The 19,696-nt window shown below is 41.7% G+C and overlaps 1 protein-coding gene across 2 annotated transcripts in view; it reads left to right on the top strand.

Moving 5' to 3' along the window:
• sbf2 (SET binding factor 2) overlaps positions 1-19,696 on the top strand; it is a 91,658-nt gene that overhangs the window by 55,986 nt on the left and 15,976 nt on the right. For both annotated transcript variants that reach the window (XM_035159235.2, XM_035159150.2), the window contains exons 18-29: positions 6,462-6,632; positions 7,122-7,393; positions 9,727-9,899; positions 10,183-10,256; positions 12,439-12,634; positions 13,170-13,297; positions 14,391-14,566; positions 14,686-14,819; positions 14,954-15,155; positions 15,635-15,831; positions 16,467-16,607; positions 17,443-17,526. In XM_035159235.2, the coding sequence (XP_035015126.1) occupies positions 6,462-6,632; positions 7,122-7,393; positions 9,727-9,899; positions 10,183-10,256; positions 12,439-12,634; positions 13,170-13,297; positions 14,391-14,566; positions 14,686-14,819; positions 14,954-15,155; positions 15,635-15,831; positions 16,467-16,607; positions 17,443-17,526 (1,948 nt within the window). The remainder of the gene's footprint in view (positions 1-6,461; positions 6,633-7,121; positions 7,394-9,726; positions 9,900-10,182; positions 10,257-12,438; positions 12,635-13,169; positions 13,298-14,390; positions 14,567-14,685; positions 14,820-14,953; positions 15,156-15,634; positions 15,832-16,466; positions 16,608-17,442; positions 17,527-19,696) is intronic.

Here is a 19,696-nt window from a genome sequence, read left to right as displayed (position 1 = left end):
TGAGAGCTGATCACGATTGGTCACAATTGGAGAAACATTCAGGACACATGTTAATACCAGGTCTGAACAGGGCCTATATATGTGTGTATTTGTGTGTGTATGTGTATGGACTACACCATTTTGACCATACAATGTCCTGCTCATTACTTATCATGATCCCCAGTCTTTCAAAAACTAATGAAAGGGATACTTATAAACCCTGTTAGTGCTGCTGTTGTGTCGAAAAGGAACATGAGCCAATGTATTGTTTTGATATTTTAGTAACAGGTGGTGGGGCCTCAGTTATCAGAAGCCTGTTGGCAGTGAACAGTGAGAGGGAGGACAATTCTCCCCACCCTTTGACCTTTGCTGATCCCAAAGCATTTAAATGTGGAAGTCCAGCCATGGCACTCTGCTTCCAAACCACATTATCAACACAGGGTAGCTGCCGTGTTTGCCGCCACTGTGTCCCCACAGCTTGCTCATTGCCATGGCGACAGACACAACTGTCCCCGTTGGCTTTTTGTTGGGTACCGGTGCCATGACCGGATGGGCAGGACTGGGACCTGGCCCGATCTCCAAAACCACATGAGTCATCCACTTCACATGCCCCAGAGTGATGCAGCCCTCTTAGATAAACTGTATGTGTTGGCCACCAGCACTGAAACTGAATCACTTACTTCTTTTACCGTGTTACAAGTACCAGTATATAAGTCATAGTTATTATTACACAATGGTGTGATTTCCTGCTTTTCTCAGTCTGAACATTATAAATGATTTTCTTGTGTGGCGCTGGCAGCTGCTCAGAAGAAAGAATATTTTGAGAATGCAACAGACTTGGAACTTGGAACTGGTCTCGAGCTTGAGCTCTGCCTCGCTCAACGATGACAAGTAAAGACGGGTCAGGAGGGAGCCTGCTGAAATGATTTGTAATCTTGAGTTTAGTGGTGCAAAGATCATGTAGTAGAAGTGTGAGAAAAACATGCAGCCGTCTGTCTTCATGGGATTAGATTGAGAGGCGTGCATGATCCTGACAGCTCACAACTGATCCATCACATGTTTCTGGACGTGTTTAACAACCTTCTCTTTAATGTGCAGATTTGAGTAATATGAAAATTAGCCTCAGCAGTTTGGTAACATGATGGCCTTGATTTTTAAAGAGCAACACTGCAGCTTACACAACAAGATGCATTTAGATAGCAGGCAGTTGCTTTTACAGTCATTTTAAGTATTTAAAATATACCATCTCATCATTCTCCCTCCGTCCTCAGCCTGTTTTATTTAAAATGAAACTTTTGTAAAGAACTGTAAAGAAAAAGTAGCTTGTACTCAGATTACAGTAGCTGTAATATATCTATATCTGTTAATACTTCATTAAGGATCAACCAGTGTTTGAGTCTGAGCAGAAAAGACTGAATAGACTGAATATAATGTGAGAGTAATTCAGTTAAAAGTACCATGTTGATTTTTCTTAATTCCAGAGTAAAGTAGGACAGTGTTGAGTGTGCTGTCAGTAATCTCAATGAAAGAACACGCTCCAGATGACGGAGCCTTAAACGTCCAATATGTAACTTTGCCCGTAAGGGGTCTCTCCATCAAACCAATAACGATCTAGTTTGATGACATCGTGAAGCTGCAGCTGAAGTAAAGAACAGCCAACTTGCAACTGGCTAACTTTCTGTCCTCGGATGCCGTTTGCCTGGGAAGTTATAGCATAGACGGGTAAAGCGGATATGAAGCAGTTAAAAGGAAATGTTCCCTTACCTTGACTTATATTGGGGATTTAACTGGGTTTGAACATTGTCGTTTTTTGACGTTTTAATGAAGAATTTTATTATATCTGTAATTAACCCTAAACTCACATAGCAGACCTGGTGTAGGACATATTTCATTCGACTTACATTCACATAAACTCCTCACTGTGCATTACAGCCCTACTGTGCAAGTGGCTTGATGGTGTTAAGTATGATGGTGCAGTGCTGTTGCGTCATTGTGTAAGGAAGGCTCTGTAAATATCTTTAGGAAAGTGAGCAGGTTGTTTGTGCAGTGAAACAAATCATCGACCTGCTCAAAAGTGTATGTTTTACACTGACCCACTTAGAGTAACTGCATGTTGACATTAATCACAAACCAGTCCCATAAGCAGGATGAGAAGAGGCAGTGGCCCTGTTTGATTTACTGCACATTTTCAATCTTTTCTCATTCATCTAAATATCTGTTTTTGTTTTTGACTGCTGTTGCCTACCAAACATTTTTAGCCACTGCACATTTAAGACTGCTAGTGACGCTGTTCAAGTCCCTGTTGGGTATCAGTGGCCAGACTTTGGCTGGGTCCATGTGTACAGTGTCGCTGTCCCCATGACCCATAATTCTTGCGGGTCGGGGAATGTGGGAAGTTCCGTTGATCTGCAACCATCTGCTCCCAGATTGTGCTGGATAGAGACAGACTGTGTTTAGTTGGTAGCCATATGTTGACACTGAGGAGGTTTTGCAGTTGACCCACATTATATGTTCAGATGTCTTGCTTTGCCATTTCTTTGGTTTCCCCCCAACTCGACCCCTTGTGGATGTTTCCCTCGGACAAAGGTGTTTATGGAACAGTATTTGATAGATATTTGTTAACATCTCAGACAGAAGGAAATTGGAGCGGATTTGCAAAATATCTTCGTGCCGCGATTGTGCACGGATGGAGTCATTTGGCCTTTTTAAACATGGCACAACCTTTGCACACTGGCCCTTTGTCAGAGGTGAGGTTTTACATGTTGTTGCTCTGGCATTTATTATCTAGCGAGGAGTGGGTTTATCAGGAGATGAGCAGGTGTCACTGACATGTGGAACTGTTGTTATCGTGCTCTCTGAAACCTGCATGATATTTCTTCTGACATTTGAATGTGTCACCTGAGTGAATGGGTTTGTCTGGCGAGGGGGGGACGGGGAAACACAGATTGGATACAGCAGCAAGTGAAAAACAGAAATACAAATCTGGATGACTTGCACAACGAGAACACTTGGATGTTAGCATTCTTACAGCCATAGTTTATGCACGGGGGGGATTTGGCAGCTCGCTCTGTCAAACTGCTCTGCATCAGGTCCTCGTGAGGAAAATTACGTACTGGGTGAACCCTGTATATCTCAGAAATGTCCCGCTCTTGACTTACCGTATCCATGTTTACTTTGCTTTGGAACATTTATGTTACCCACGCACATGTTTTTTACACAGTCATGGCCTATGGATACCATGATGTGTTTGTTTATTAGTCTGACTTTCAACGTGATGTTCTGTGTTTGTTTTACGTGACCGAATAGTGTAAATACAATTTGTTTGAAAGCAGGTTTTCTCGTGGTTTCAGGATTCATGTAGTTTTCCTCCACGATGCACTGACTCACGTAGAACTGCGAAAAACACGGAGATGGATTGTGCACAGTTCAGACATGCATTCCCACAAGGCACATGTCCACAAATTATGACTGCTTTTGCAATTTAGAGATTCTATGAATTCTCCCAGGGCACTTGTCAAAAAATGTTGCTGCCTAAAGGCTGGTGACATAGCACATACAGAATATCTTCCCTCGGAGTCCACACGCAAGTTTACACGTCGCTCAGTGAGAGCACGCGCCATCTCTCATTCCCTGCGAGACACACTTGACATGTGTGATGCTGGATGGGTCTCTGGCTGATGTCTGGAGGCCACAGTCTATCATACTCTGAACTTTAGGATCATGTCCCAAAGTTCAGAACAACAGCCCAAATCCTGATTACCTCATTCCTCTGACCTGTTCACAACATTGTCTCCTCTTTTTTTTCTCTGCTTGTTTTTCACCCGTGCAGTCCTCCTCTTCTCTAGTCACATGTTCAGACGGCCCTGACGGTTCTATACTCCCTCCTTTGCCTCCATCGGCACTTGCTACTTCCCCCTTCCTCCTCCCTTTCCTCTGCTTTCTTTTCTCCTTCCCTGTCCTCCTCTGCGACCATCTGTCTTGTGCATGTCTCTGTAAGCTCCCATGTAGTATCATATTAGGAAGCGATGACCGCGGTCAAAATGACCTGCACATATCTGACAGGTCAGAAAAGTACGGCCAGGCTGTGTAAAGACAACATAGACAAATCAGACACGTAGACCCCCCCACATAACTGTATACGCACACCCACACAACATCTGTTGTAAGACACGAAAACAAACAAATTCAGAAAAATGACAGAATAGTATCACAGTTCTGAACCCTCTCACCCCTGACCAAGTTTCATTCGGTCCATCCTTTAAAGGGAAATGCTGGTATTTTTCAACATGGGCCTTCTAAATGTGGGTGTTAAATGAAAGGTAGTTACAAAAACTTTTGGATTCGTTCTAGTAAATTGTCTCCGCCGGCAGCCATGACGCGCCAGAAGTGTCCAGGTATAATCTTATGAGGCAACTGCGACATGCCCACTAAAAGTTCTCTTTTCCGCCAATAATGGGCTCAAATTGTTATTCTGGGTCTTTGCCAAGGAAACAAGAACTTTTAGTGGACATATCAGGGACTGACGCAGTTGCCCCATAAGATTTCATTGTAGCCACTGCCACCGTGTCGTGGCTGACCGTGGAGGCGATTTGCTGGACCGATTGATACAGTATCATTCATTACACACACACATTTTTAAACATAGGTCCCAGTTTGAAAAATACCATAATACCCCTTTAAGTTTGACCTCCCAGTCCAGAGACCATGTATCCCACAGTCTGCTCTCTGATAGCTTAAGGAGGGGCAGCTATCAGAGCATTGTAATCTCTCTTCAAAGCATTTCTTGCCTCAGCAGATTTGTCCTTGTCATTGCATCCTGCGTTTTTCTGGCCTAATTCCCATACTCAATGAAGAGGGTATTTTTGTTTGCTCTAAACATAGCATAGTTAATGTAATCCTTTCTGTTTCTATGGAGAAAACCGTTAATCTAACCAAACTCAATGTCATCCTCATATTGCCTCATACTCCAACAGACCTCTTGTACATTTCAGATGAAATCTGTGCTAAGTGAGACAAATTAAGATGGTAGGAGGAGGTGGATTTATAGTGAGGAGGGTGTGTGTAATATATACTAACAGTATGATTATATTGGAAACTACAATATTGTGTTTTTCAAATTTTTAGCTCACAGAGTAACCATGACCAAGCATAGTCTAACATGGACTTTTGTAGTCTTGTCATAATTTTAAAACAACTAGAATGGCATCAGGTCAAATTTCATCAGATGGTGTAACTTCATCACTCAGTCATTCAGCAACAATCGTATTTATAGGACTGGACCACAAACAAAATATTTCAGAATCACCAACAATGGGAATAGAGCTGTTATGATTGCGCTCCTTGCAAAGAAAAACTCAAGAAATCAGAAGCTAATCTAATAAAGAGGCTTGAACCGTGCACCTGGCCATCAGCCTCTGCAGGGACGTGGATGATGAATGGTGGTCATTTATTGGCACTTTGCGCTCCTGGTTCCGACCATGTTATTTGTGCTATGAAACCTTGCTTCACTCTTGGTCCACGCTAATGAAAAACAACAGTTTCCAAACAGAGTGGGCAGCAGGAGTGGTCTGTCGCTCCACTAGGGGGTTGTTATCTGTTAGAAAGTTACGACCCAAGGAGCATGATTGATTTCACTTTAAATACTGAGGCTGGCGTGGTTTTCTGCGTCTCTCAAGAAGTTGACAGTGACTCTTCAGCTCAGACCCTTTACTGACGCACATTCCCAGTAAGAAATATACTTACGACTGTGACAATTTTATGAGGATCCAGTGTGCAATACAGACCCAAGCACAAATATTTTAACTCTGATCAGGAGCAGTTGTCATCATCACAGGAAGAAATAAAGTATTTCAATAAAAGAGAGACTCCTATTACAGTTGCAATGTTAGAGGTATTGACGTTTTAACCGTTTTAACCTCTGATGTTTACACAGTAAAATATTTGTTTGTACTTACTGGGGTTGACGAGGTAATGTGTGTGTGTGTGTGTATGTTTTTTTTTATTGTTTAGTCAGTGTACAATTTAGATTTTAACATCAGAAACTGTATCAGTAACACCATTACTGACTTTCTGACCCTTAAAGATTCAACATCTGGAACGAATCTGTTCCGATGGGAGACAACGTAAACATAAATATCAGAGAAACTCACACGTAAATGACCCTGGGTTTTTCCCCACTTGTTCTTTAACACATTTTACTTTACTTTTGCAGGCGCTTATTAAGGTTAATCATCGGTTCACAATCTCTAAATCTGGGTTTTTCAAGTGATTATCTTTAGATTTATAAACACACATGTAATGAATGTGAGCAGGAGATGATTTGCACTAATAAACAAGCTTTTGGATAATCTGTAAAATTGAAAAAGAAACCCAGCCCAACTCAAACCTCTACTAAAAGGCAGAGTGGAGGATGTTCTTTATCTGTTTAATGTTGTTTGATTTTTGCGTAGTGCTGACTGTGTCCACTGGGTTTTTTCTTCCAGAAATTGGCTGCTGGTATAAACCAGTTTGCTTACACCTGCATCCAGGACCATCCCATCTGGACCAACCAGCAGTTCTGGGAAGCCACTTTCTACAGTGAGGTCCAGAGCCAGATACGAGCCCTTTATCTGAGCATGGCAGAGGAAAAAGGTGGCATCACTGCCAGGCTAAAGGTAATACTGTATTCAAATGTTTTAATGTAGTGTGAGAATTCATGCGAAGTCTGGTTAACCCTTCTTTAAATAATGATTTAAATATTATAATAATATAGTAAATACTATAATCAAATTTTAGCATTTTATCTGCTGCCATTCTTTCTATTTTATAATATTAAACTGAATGTATTTTTGTTTTCGACAAAACTAAACATAAATATGTGTCCTTCTGCCTAAAGCAAATTGTGTTACCCATTTTTAACATTTTTTTTTTATTTTCTGACACGCACAACAGTTTTCATGATGTGCTGTGGTTTTCAGTCTGGGGACTGGGATCTTGCAGTGGCTCTTGAGATAATTTTTGCTGTGGCCACAACATAATTTATGGAACACAATTTCAGATTTATTTATTTAGAATAATTATCAAATTGTTTGTCACCATGTAAGTCACCGCTCTAGTGGCTAGCACCAAAAAAACAATTCTTTCAAACTCCACGACCTCTCCAGGATGCGACCGCTGTGCCGGCAGTCGGCAGAGATGACGAGCAGACAGCCATGGACCTGGCGGCAGAGCAGCTGCGTTCGTGGCCCAGCTTGAGCAAGGAGAGGCAGCAGGAGCTGGTGAAGAACGAGGAGAGCACCGTGTTCAGCCAGGCCATCCACTACGCCAGCCTCATGGTTTACCTGCTGGTGCCTCTGGACACCAGCAAGATCAAGCTGCTGCGCAACCCCCCCGCCGCCGACTGGGAGAGCGGCAGCAACAGCATCGTCACAAACAGGTACGGGGAGCGACAGCAGAGGGAGCATGTGCCTAGGATTTACTGTTGTTAAACATCTTTCACATGTTCTGACCGTGCACTAACATCAAAACATGGACTGTATCAGAACTTATTCCTGGCGTATTCAGGGTTGTAAGGTAGAACAATCAGTCTTACATGGAGGAAACCTCGAGGTAAGGTTTCATGACCTGGGAGCATGTGTTCCTCACTTAATAAGGTGATGATAGGTCCGTGGGTGGATGTGGCATAGCTCACAGTCTACATGATACCTTCTAATTTAGCCAAATGGAACGTTTCCGGCCCACGTCCATCCTGTGGGCTGCCATCGCTACTGCGCAAAACAGAGTGAGGCTCATGTACTTCTGTTGGGAGGTTCAAACCCCTCAGGGCGTCTTTAAGAGGACCAACACTGTACTTACCCAAGCTAAACAACATAGCAGTAAAAGTGATTTCCTGTGCTCTTTAGTAACTGTAGCATTAAATGAATCTGGGATTATCCCCCACAATATTAGATTTTAAAGGCACGAAAAGATCTTTGTTCAAATTAGCCAGAAGAATCCAGTGATCCTATTACTTTTTTTTTATCATGTACAGTACATGCCTTGTCAACATTCCGTTCTTTATCTCTCGAATATTCCCAAATAGCCTCAAGAACACCGTGATACTATTCTATTCTTGTTTTTCTCTTTCTAATGAAATGTCAGAAACACTGTGGCCAAGAATTTGTTTGTGTGGAAATTTCCTTTCGTTTTCTTTCAGTTTTGCCCCAGACTTGTTTGTTTCTTCCAGAAGACATTTGGATTTCATCACTTACTTGTGTTTGTTCATCCACAGGGAAGGTTGCATCACCTCATGTGAAACATTCCTCTTGGCTAATAGAATCCAAGCGATTGATTATCATTAACACTAAACCCAGGGGGGTGGGGAACCTTTTTTCTATCAAGGGCCATTTCAATTTCCATAACATTGTCCAAGGCCATAATAAATTATTAATAATTAAACCAGAATGGCACACAGTCGAGTGCATACGTCCGCCAAGGCCAAACATTCCTACACGTGATTGTTAGTTCTTGTTTAAGTTCTAGATTGTCTGGTGGTAAATGGAAAAAAATGGAAGTGTTCTAATAAATGAAACAATGTATTTGTCATAAAATATAGTTCGAAATATTGGAAAATCAAGATCTCCACATTAGTCCCTGAAAAATCAACAAAGATCTTGAAAAACGCTCTATATTGGAAAGAAAGTGAAAAGAATCCTGGTTCTGATCCTTGGGCTGCATCTGCACCCAAATTTGATGTATTCTACTCCGGCCTCATCTCTCCACCAAGTTTGGTAGAAATCGATTCAGTAGTTTTTGTGTAATCCCGCTAACAACTAAACCAACAAAATAACCATCAAACAGACACAGGTAAAAAAACATAACCTCTAATGTGTGGGCTGGAACGTCTTCTTTTCTCCGAGGCATCTGATGTCAGATGGTATTGATGATGATGATTTGACTCTTAGCCAAACCAAGTTGCTCAAACTCGGCAGTAATCCCACACAGGAAAATGGCGAGTTGGTCTGTATTTGTTATATCTGTTGTTTCATTGCAGGCCACAGAGGAAAACTGGAAAGTTCTTTTGGTTTCCCTCAGTGTTGTCTTATGTAACCTGTTCTGTGATGGTTCTTTGAGATAAACTGACGGTTTAACTCTGCAGCAGCAATGAGGTTCCTTCACAAATTCTCCTTCTTAGCTGCTCACCACAAAACCTGCCTGTGCAACATCATCACTGTCAGAATGTGGTCTTGTGGAAGCTGCTTATTATGCACCCAAACTCTGCTGAAGAGAGTGAACTTCATCCAACTTGTTGTTGCAGCAGCTGCAAGTTTCCAGCTTGATGCTTGAGATGGGCCTTGTCATCACGGCGAGCACGTCCCTGAAAACTAGGCTCACTGTGTCGTCCTAAACATCAACCCTCTGCATCTACCTCTCACCATGATGCTTGTCAGAAATATAACAGCAAAGTGCATGTTTCCTTTACTCTGACCATGAGCCTGACAGGCATCCAGCCAGAAGGGACCACTCTGAAGGACATGTCAGTTTACTAACTTGTTCTGCTGTTATTTTATTTCATCACAGATAAAATGAATTGCTGACATGACATTCTTATGAGTTGCCTCACGGGCCAGATCAAAGCATCTCACGCCAGGCTTTAAATTGCTCTTGTTTTTACTGTTTTTTTAATCACAGTGCATCTTCATACCATTTCTGTGAGCACACAAGTGTGAGATCTCAAATCTGCACCCATCAATGTCTCATTTTCACCGTGTTGTCATGTACGTTTTACAGCATCGCTGGCAGCGTGGCAGAGAGCTTCGACACCGAGAGTGGGTTCGAGGACTCGGAGAGCAGCGACGTGGCCAACTCTGTTGTCAGGTTCATCGCACGCTTCATCGACAAGGTGTGCACCGAGAGCGGAGTTACCCAGGAGCATATCAAGAGCCTGCACAGCATGATACCAGGTACAGCACCCACAGTGTTCATTCACACTCTGTCGATGTCCTAATCCCCCCAGCACTACACACAGTAACCCTGGGATGAGAGTATTCTCAGCTCAGGCTAACAGCAGCACAGGCCTCTGAGCTGATTAACTCCTGACATGTTAAATGGCCTTAACATCTCTAAATACACATGGTGGTTGTAAGAAGATGTGAATGTCCACGTGCTCCTCTGTTACAACACCAGTGTGTGCACTTGTGTGTGTGTGCGCGCGTATGTTCACTGACTTCAACTTCTGACCCACAGGTATTGTAGCTATGCAGATGGAGGCTCTAGAGGCAGTTCACAGGGAGAGCAGGAGGTTACCTCCCATTCAGAAGGTGAGCTGCTGGGACTTCAGCTATTCATACACTATTTATTAAAAAGAACCATATAGCAGGAGTTCACGTATTTTAATCCTAAACTTGAAACTGAAATATTAGAAATGTGAAGACTAAAATTTAGAGAGAGACAAATTGAAAGCACAATATCTGAGTTGTGTTTCAAAAGAGAAGAATTTCTATCACAAGACAGCGTTGGTTGATATCGTGGAAACTACAAAAAAGGCCAAAGTAAAACTAATAACTGATCTACAAACACAAAATAACATGATACCTACATTACACCGACCTACCTACTAGGAGGACGCCCACTGTCTCTTCCTGCAGTTTGTGAAATAACATAGTATTTCATGGGTTTTTCTCTATAAGTCTACTTCACCTCATCTTCAATTAGGGGTAAATGTTAGTAAATATTTCCCCTCATATCTGTGCTACCTGACATGGGTCTTACATTTTATTTATTATGGTCTTAAAAAGTATTAAATTGAACTTGTTGAAACATTGAAGAAGTAATAAGTTATTATGATTACATATCCTGTAATATTTAAAAACAAAACTTTAACAGGAGGTGTAGGCTTTTTTATGGCAACAATTGTCACTAAAAACCTTGATAACTTTCATGAGAGGTTTAAACTCTGATAGCAGGTGCTGGATAAAATACATACATTTGTATTTAACAGTGAATTTAGACTCATTTTAAACTGTACATCCAACTGCACTGTTTTGATTCTCCTCATATCCAAACTCTTAGTTATGTCCACACGCTCAGTGTCTGGTTTGCTGCCCGTTCTCCGACTGCAAAATCTCATCCCGTGTTTTCCAGTCATCATCGCACTTTTATATTTTACCAGTTGGTGTTTTTGGACCCTGCTGTGCTACGTGTCTGCCAGCTCCCAGTAATTTCTCTTGCACACCCTTACACACACAGACAAACATCATGCCTGTACTGCCTGGGGAGCAACCTGGAGTCCACGGTGAGCAGTCCGTCTGCTGCACTTTGTGGCTAACGTCTTACACGGTTCACGTGTTGGACAAAGCTTCCATCGTGGGCTGCGAGCTTTGAGCTGCATGCCAAATACATACTAAAAAACAACACTGACTGTGGAGCCATGACTGGCCAGTATAGCAGTAGTGGTAACAGCACCAGTGACATGAAATGGAAAAACCGGGGATGCAGTTAAGGTGCAGTCCTGACGAAAGCATCCGAAACAATGAGGTGCAGAGGGACTCGGTGTCCATTCAAGGACGGATTCATCAAGCTCTTATTCTCCTCGGACCTTAACTCCTCCACGTTGGCTGTGGCCTTAATGGGGAAATGCTGTGAATGATCTAATGTCCGTCCTTGTTTGTGACAGCGGAACAACTGAGTGTTTCTCTGTGGCTGCGGAGGCCAGAAGCAGCTGAAGCAACACGGTGCAGACTGGACAGTTTATACAGTAGAGTAGGTTTGTCAGATAATGTTTGTTTTTCAGATGCAGTTAATATCACTTTTTTAAAGAAAAAATAATAAAAGGTTACACTTATTATACTGACTTTATTGACACACTCTTTCTAAACTCGTTCAACTGCGTGAGTAGACTAAAAGTAGTGAGTAAGTGCCGTTTTGAGTTTAACCTTTAAAGTGTTTTAGTTTTCTTCCATTGTTTAGTTGTTGTTTCTTTCGCACGTTCGTTTCTGTCCCAGTGGAAAATAACTGTGCTCAATCGGTCCATTATATCCTGTCAGTCAGGGTCCGTATGTTCAAACTTGACAAACACAAAGTGAAAACTAATGATGATTCCATTCGACAGCTCAAACAGAACCGCTTTTCTTTTACAAACAGATCATGCGTTTTTTTTAGGGTTAAAAATGCTAAACTGGTCTCTACACAGAGAATTCATTCATTTGAGTTTTTTTTAATGCTATTAAATCCTCAGTTTGCTTGCAATTTGTGTTTTTCATCATGATGTGCATGCAAAGCTTATATTTGTCCAGCGTGAATGTGGTGTTGTGATTTGACATTATGATGATAAATTGATTTCCTGGCCTTAAAAAAAAAAAAAAATCTATTCTGACGCAAATGTTCTTGCTGTGTCCTTCATTTTGAGAAGCTAACTGTCAACAACAAATGACTTATTTAAGCTCAGACGTGTTCCTGTGCAGGTTTGTATCATGGACATAATGTTCTTTCTTATTCCATCAGCCTAAGATTCTACGTCCAGCTCTGTTCCCTGGGGAGGAGATGGTGCTGGAGGGGTTGCGGGTGCTTCTGGACCCTGACGGCAGGGAGGAGGCGACTGGGGGCCTCCTGGGGGGCCCACACATTCTGCCAGCAGAGGGAGCTCTCTTTCTCACAACATATCGCATCATTTTCAAAGGAATCCCCCATGATCCACTGGGTAAATACTGAACTACATTAGATTTTTTTTCTAGTGCTAATACAATACATATGTTTTCAAATACATTTTTATACAACATCAAATACAATTTGTCGGCAGAAAAACAACTTTCAGCTAATAATTGTGTGCCATGTATTTACAACCACAGCATAGTTCTCCACTCAAATCAATTCAAACATAATTTTTCTTTTGTTGAATGAAAATCATGTTATCATAAAGTTAGGTCACAACAACAAATAAACAATGCATTCTGCACATTTAACCCGAGTGAATCCTACTCTTCATCACTGTAATACTGTTTCTCAAGTAGTAAAGTCATCAGGGGGTGGGGTCCCTAGTGGCCACGGGATGGTGGAGCAGACTATGAACCAAACTGTCTCTCTTTCTCTATCTCTCTCCTCATTTCCTGTCACATGTGTCCTGTTAACTCTCTGGCAAAAGCATAAAATTCCCCAAAAATTCAAATCTGCAGTGTGTTGTGTCAGTAAGATGTTGCAGCAATGTGGGTGTGATCTTTATTCCTGTATGTGTCCAGTGGGGGAGCAGTCAGTCATCAGGGCTTTCCCCGTGTCCACCCTGACCAAAGAGAAGAAGATCAGCATCCAGAACCAGCTGCAGCAGCACATGCAGGAAGGTCTGCAGCTCCGCTCTGCAACATTTCAGGTAAACACTGAAACACACCACAGATTAAATCACTAAAGATGTGAGAGGTTTTAGTGAATGTGATTCTCAGGGAGTGTAGATGACTCTTGAGCAACTTATAGCTGGTGATGTAGTATCATCCGTGGTTCTGTTTCTCAGATATTCACACATCATAATATTACTAATAATAACTAATACACTCAGTTGAGCGTATATCCCCAATAGGGCCCAACAGTCCCCTTATGAAATCACATTTTAATTCACTACATCCAGGATTTTATTTGAATTCTCTTCAAATTACACACACTCATAAATATCAGCCGAATAAATGATTTTTTTCATCTAGATCCATGTATTATTCTCTGTGAAATCTGTAAAAATGTCATCTCACAAGTTGAATTCCTGGATCCGAACCCCAAGCCGGAGCCGCACCAAAATGTAACGGGTTCCTCCCTGACCCATACCACACCCCTCCGCTAGGTTTCGTGTTAATTCGTCCTGTAGTTTTCGTGTAATGCTGCTAAAAATCTGACAAACACAAGCAAACGTTATTGATTACTCTGTGACTATGCACAAGCTAATAAATAAGCGACAAAACTTAAAATTACAATTAACATCCAGTGTGACACATCTTTTATAAACCCCATGTCCTGTGTTTCATAACATGAGCTTGATTCCTAGAATCAAAAGAGAAGCAACTTTCCGCCAAGCATGTGTTTTTAGTCTTTAGACATGTTGCTGTAAAACTTTTTATGGTTCATTCCTATCTCTTTACAAACTCGAATTATGAAAGTGGCCATGTTTATGGAGTGTAGGTCACTTGGCATATGTGGACATCTGTTGTGGACAGTCTTGTTTCTGACCTCGCTGCAGTAATCGTGTGGGGTGTTTGTTGTGGAAACTATGCATGAGCTGTTTTACCAATAATGTGAGATGTGAAAGACGCAGATCAGCACACTTTAGTAAATGTTTGGGGGTAAAAAGGTGAAGAACGTTAGCAGTGATAAACATGAGATGCTCCTGACAGGTTGTATGGAATTTGAATCCAATATTAATATGAAATGTTATGTAACCAGTGTTAAATAATCTGTTTTACTGATTTGTAACTTTTTAGTTAATAAAAGTGGCTTTTGATGAGGAGGTGAGCTCGGAGATGGTCGAGATCTTCAGGAAGCACCTCCAGAGGATCCGCTACCCACAATCCATCTTCAGCTCCTTCGCATTTGCTGCAGGACAAACCGCACCTCAGCTAATCCTTCCGAAGCAGAAAGAGAGGAACACTGGCTTCAGGTTTGTTTTGTCACAATCATGCTGCCCCCTGATATATTTTTGCTCCTCTGGAAATATTGAAATGTTTTGTTGCTAAAGCTGCACATAGTAAAAGTATGTCCACTCTTTGGTCCTCGAAGAACTTTGTCCAAAACTATAGTCAAGGGAGCGAAGAGGGCTGGAAAGATCACCATGGGCCGTGGCAGCCAGAGCACGCTGAAGAAGAATGACAGAGGCAGCAGGATGACCTGGCATGAAGATGACGACATTTCAAGTGAGAGAAACCACACACACACACACACACACACACACACACACACACACACACACACACACACACACACACCGACAATGGTGTTGAGGGAGCAGGAATTAAAGATTAACTTCCTGTTCGTGTGTGTGTTTCAGTATCGGACGATGGCGAGCCGCCACCCAGCAGCACTTTGCGGGCCTCAGAGAAGTCCACCATGGAGCAGCTGGTGGAGCAGTCCTGTTTCCGTGACTACCAGCGCCTGGGCCTCGGCACCATCACCGCCAGCTCGTCTCGCTCCAAATCAGGCGAGCTGTTCAAGATCACGGCCGTGAACAGGCTCTACTCCCTCTGCCGCAGGTACGCTACCTCACAGCCTGGAGAGCCTGCCTGCCAGTTCATCAACTCTAGCTGCAGCGGTTCGGCTACACTAAAAATCAGCCCAGAAACTTGCTGTTCTGTGCTGATTCCACTAATCACTGCACAGCGGGACTGAGAATATTAGTTTCCAGGATCTGTAGCCCTGCCAGAAGCTTTCTGAGCCTCAGTATCTCAACAGGCCAGCGAGGGGGGGGGGGTGCTCCTCTACCTGGCAGACAGATGTTTGACGTATCTATTCAGACAACTAAATTCAAATCCAGCCTGTTATGCAAAAACACACATGGCGTGACTAATACAGCCTCAATCCCGAGTTGGCTGCAAACTCTGAAGGTGCTCAGCTGCATTTCTATGTCTTGCTACATACGTGTATCAACAAACCGCTTTGCAGCGTGGACAATTTTCTTTCTTGAAAACTGTTTGTGTTTGAGATTTCTGTTCTGTTGTCTTGTCTCTGTCAGTTACCCGGGGCTACTGGTGGTTCCCCAGGGAGTACAGGACAGCAGTTTACACAAAGTGGCGCGCTGCTACAGACACAACCGTCTGCCCGTCGTGTGCTGGAAACATCCGCGCACCAAAGCCATCCTGCTCCGCTCAGGAGGCTTCCACGGCAAGAGCGTGGTGGGGTTGTTCAAGTCACAGAACCCCTCCTCTAACGGTATGGATGGTTTTGTTTTATGAAGTTAGTGAGAGGGATGCTGTTAGAATCACGAGGAATTAAAGCTGGCCACACTCATTTTATCTATTTGATCATTTGATATGATCAAATGATCATGACATATCACTGACTCATAAATCAGCAGGCAACACTTAAGCTGACTCTAGTGACTTTAGTGACCTCAGATACTCGGTTACTCCAGACGAGTTTTCTTGCGAGCTCCCTAGTAAAATGTCCGAAAAATGTCCAATTGAGCCCATGTGATGACCAAGTGAGTGGGTGTGTTCATGACGTGACAAAACTGAAAAAAATAAAAAGAATACAAATATTGCAGGAATAAAAACAGATCCGAGAGCTCTTGGTGATACGGCATGACGCTGTAAACCATAACGGGATTTCCACAATGGAATTTGTATGCATTATCCTCTTGCCTCCTGCATGTTCCACCCTGACACCTGCCTCTTCACATGGGGAAATGTCTGGAAATGTCATTCAGGTCTGACAGAAATAAACACAACCAATAGAGGCTTTTTTTTTCTGTTAAACACTAGATCTGTGATCTGCAGTTAGATTTTTTTCAAGTGATGGTCATTATTACCAATCCTTGTGAATAAAGTGTTGTGTTCTTCCTTTAGTTCCTGCCTCGTCCTCAGATTCCTCCAGTAGTCTTGAACAAGAGAAGTACCTGCAAGCCATCCTCAACTCCATCCCCATCTACTTCAAAATGAACGGGAACAACACGCTGTCCAACCGCTCCCTCATCGGCCTCTCACCAGGTAACACTGCTCCAACACCAATTTTTGGTGTTCTGCTTTTATTTATTTGGGGAATGAAAATAACAATGTACTATGTATCAATATATAATATAATCTACTCATAGTGAAACAGTTATTTCTGCCATTAGACTATTTTGATCTGAGGACAGAGAACAGCTTGGGCAACAATTTTCTTTCTGAGCACTTCCGTGCCCGATAGAAAACTGACCAAGCCCAACCCAAACCCTACATTGTGTTTTTTATGTTCATTTATTTCATCTTAATATATTATCTACATAACTGTTAACTCTGCAGGGAGTCAATAAGCAGTGTGAGGTTTGACTCTGGTCAGTTAGCTCCCTCACAGTAAAGCTACATCACCTGACTCACGTGTTCCCACCTGACCTGAATGTGCTGCGCGATGGCCTTGGTGCTGTCGTGGGAAAAAAACTTGAGCTTGTTTACAAGGGACAAGAGGCCACGGAGAGTTCACCACCTCTGATAAAGAGAAAATCTGCAGACTTGCACTCTGCAGATTTATTTTCGTTCACTCGAGCTCTGTATTTTCTCTGCCATCACATCCCCTTTGTGTTTGTTCTGGTCAGCAAAGCAAAGCCTACTTATCTTAATAAGTGTGTGTGTGTGCGTGTGCGCTTGTGCGTGTGTGCGTGTGTGTGTGTGTGTGTGTGTCAGAAAGAGAGAGCGACTGCTTGGGAGAAATACTGTATCTGATATTTGTTAACAATTGGAAGGAAGTGTACACAATAAAAGGTTATGTAAGAATCACAGGACAGCTTGGGGTCACTTACCAGCCCATCCATCTCCTCTGACACCCCCATGAATGATTTGTCTCCAGGCAGTGAAAGGAGGACGTCCAGGATACCAAAGATGGCTCCTGTCCATTTAGACATCCCATTCTCAAACAGCTTCACCAGAGGAGGTGAGTGTTTTCTGCTTCTGTGGTTTTGCTTCCTGCTCGGCACGACGTCGTGAGTCCGCCTGCTGCCAGACAAAACAGCACACTACACCAGTACAGTCATCATAGTCTTTTAACATCATCCACTCAGTTGAGGGAAACATTACATTTTAATCACAATAGATTATGGAGGCTGTTGATTTTTTTGCCAGAGCTCCTTGTTTTCCAGATTTTCTTCTCCTCAGATTTGTTTTTCCACATTGGTCACATATTTGCTCATTTTTCTCTTGTTGTAAAACACATTTTAGAAATATGACATTACAATATGCAAAATCACACATGTTCAGATGGAGAAGTTCAGAAGACAAAAGTATTCTTCTTCAGGAAGTCTGCAGACTTCCTGAAGAAGGATACTTTTGAAGAAGGATACTTTTGTCTTGATTTATTTCTCAGATGGTCATGAAATATTATGCAAACCAACAACAATGATGTTTATATATATATATATATATATATATATATAAATAAAAACTGTAGAAATAAAAACTGTTAATTAACAGCAAATTTGATGGAAACAAAACCCAGTAAGTAAAATGTGAGATAAAATATGAGGCTGGAGAATAAGAGCGCCATATAATTGCAGTTAAAAGCAGAACATAAAAACAAGTCAAAAACAACCTTTTAAACAATGTAAAAGATTGAACCATCCATTATATTTATATGCTTCTTATTATTTGAGGGTTACAGGGCAGCTGGAGTCAATAGGCCAAGATTTCTTGAAAAGTGAAGATGCAGACCAAAGACTGTAATCGCTCTAAGTCAAGTGAAGACGGAGTTATTGATATATCATGTTTAAAAACAACAGGAGTTTAGCCAAAGTATTTCACAAACATGGTGAAGGAAAAACAACAAGTGAAGAGAAAGAAAGTAAAAGCGGTGCAGGCAAAAAAAGCAATAAAGGAAGTTATTGGGATGTAAACGGAATCAGGCTGAAATTAAAAGCACTTTGAATTTAATGCTTAACAGGACAGCACAAGAATAGTTTAAGCACTGGAGTGAGGAGAAGCCGACTCTAAATGCAACACGGTTTAAACTTTGTGGTTTCTCTCTGTGAGGATCTGTAGCGTATAGCTGTATAATAATCACTTTGCAAATCTTTGCTATTTATCTCAAGTCTCCAGATCCAGATGTCAGGGCAGAAATTCAAGGACACTTTAACCTTTTGAACTGTTCCGGTCAAATGAGCATTGCAGTAAATGGAATCTCCCAGATAAAAACTTAATGTGCTGTTTAGCTGCAACAAACACCATCAGGATTGTGTAAACTTGAATGTGAACTCTGCAGTTTTTTCCCCTCAGTCACAGGTGTTTTGTGTTCTGTTGCATGTCTAAGGTGTTAGTCACTGCTTCAGATGAAGGTCAAAGGTGAAAGCAATTCCGAAAGTGACTCAATGTTTTTTTTAACGCACTAAAAAGGATGAGACGTCACGTGAAATGTTTGTAAAAAGGGTTTCAACCACCCGACTGCAGCACGTTCCAGTAAGAGCTGCTGGCCTCAGAGAACAGGGTTATCTCTTGTACATTCTTTGGACCCAGGAGATACATCTGTGTCAGGATGACCGAGAATTAGTCTGAGTTTTCTTAGATTACCATGAACGTGAAATATTCAAGTGGCAGCAGCACTTTCATCTAATAAACTATTACTAATAAATCTGGCCAAATTGTAATTCAGTATTGACGAGAAGATGTTAGACAGAGAGAGCATGAGAGCAGACATAAGGCATAGATTATGCCTTATGTTGCGAAAGATTACAGATGTAATTTAAGTCTTAAATGTCAAATTAGACGAGTGCAGGTATTAGCCTGTAGGGATTTTATAACATCAAGTTCTAATATAAGTTAACTGTGAAACGGTGAAAAGCTATGCATCTATGCTTTGTTCGCTGTTTCAAAATAACATATTAAAAAACAGCCAGATAGTAGAAAACTATTTATATTGTATTAATAATTATTTTCAACAATTAGTTATTTGAGCTAGTTTTTAGTCCTGGTATCTATTTTTATTAGTTAATATTATGTTATTTAATTAAAAAAATTGGTTTGTTTGCTGTCACTGAGGATTCTGTAAGAGAATCCCAGATTACAGCTTGTGTATTTCCCATTTAGAATATTTTTTATGCCTTAACATGCATTCT

The sequence above is a fragment of the Hippoglossus stenolepis genome, chromosome 1 (genome assembly GCF_022539355.2).
Source record: "Hippoglossus stenolepis isolate QCI-W04-F060 chromosome 1, HSTE1.2, whole genome shotgun sequence".
NCBI lineage: Eukaryota > Metazoa > Chordata > Actinopteri > Pleuronectiformes > Pleuronectidae > Hippoglossus > Hippoglossus stenolepis.
The sequence above is the reverse complement of the archived record's forward strand: the minus strand, read 5'-3'. Positions and strand labels throughout refer to the sequence as shown.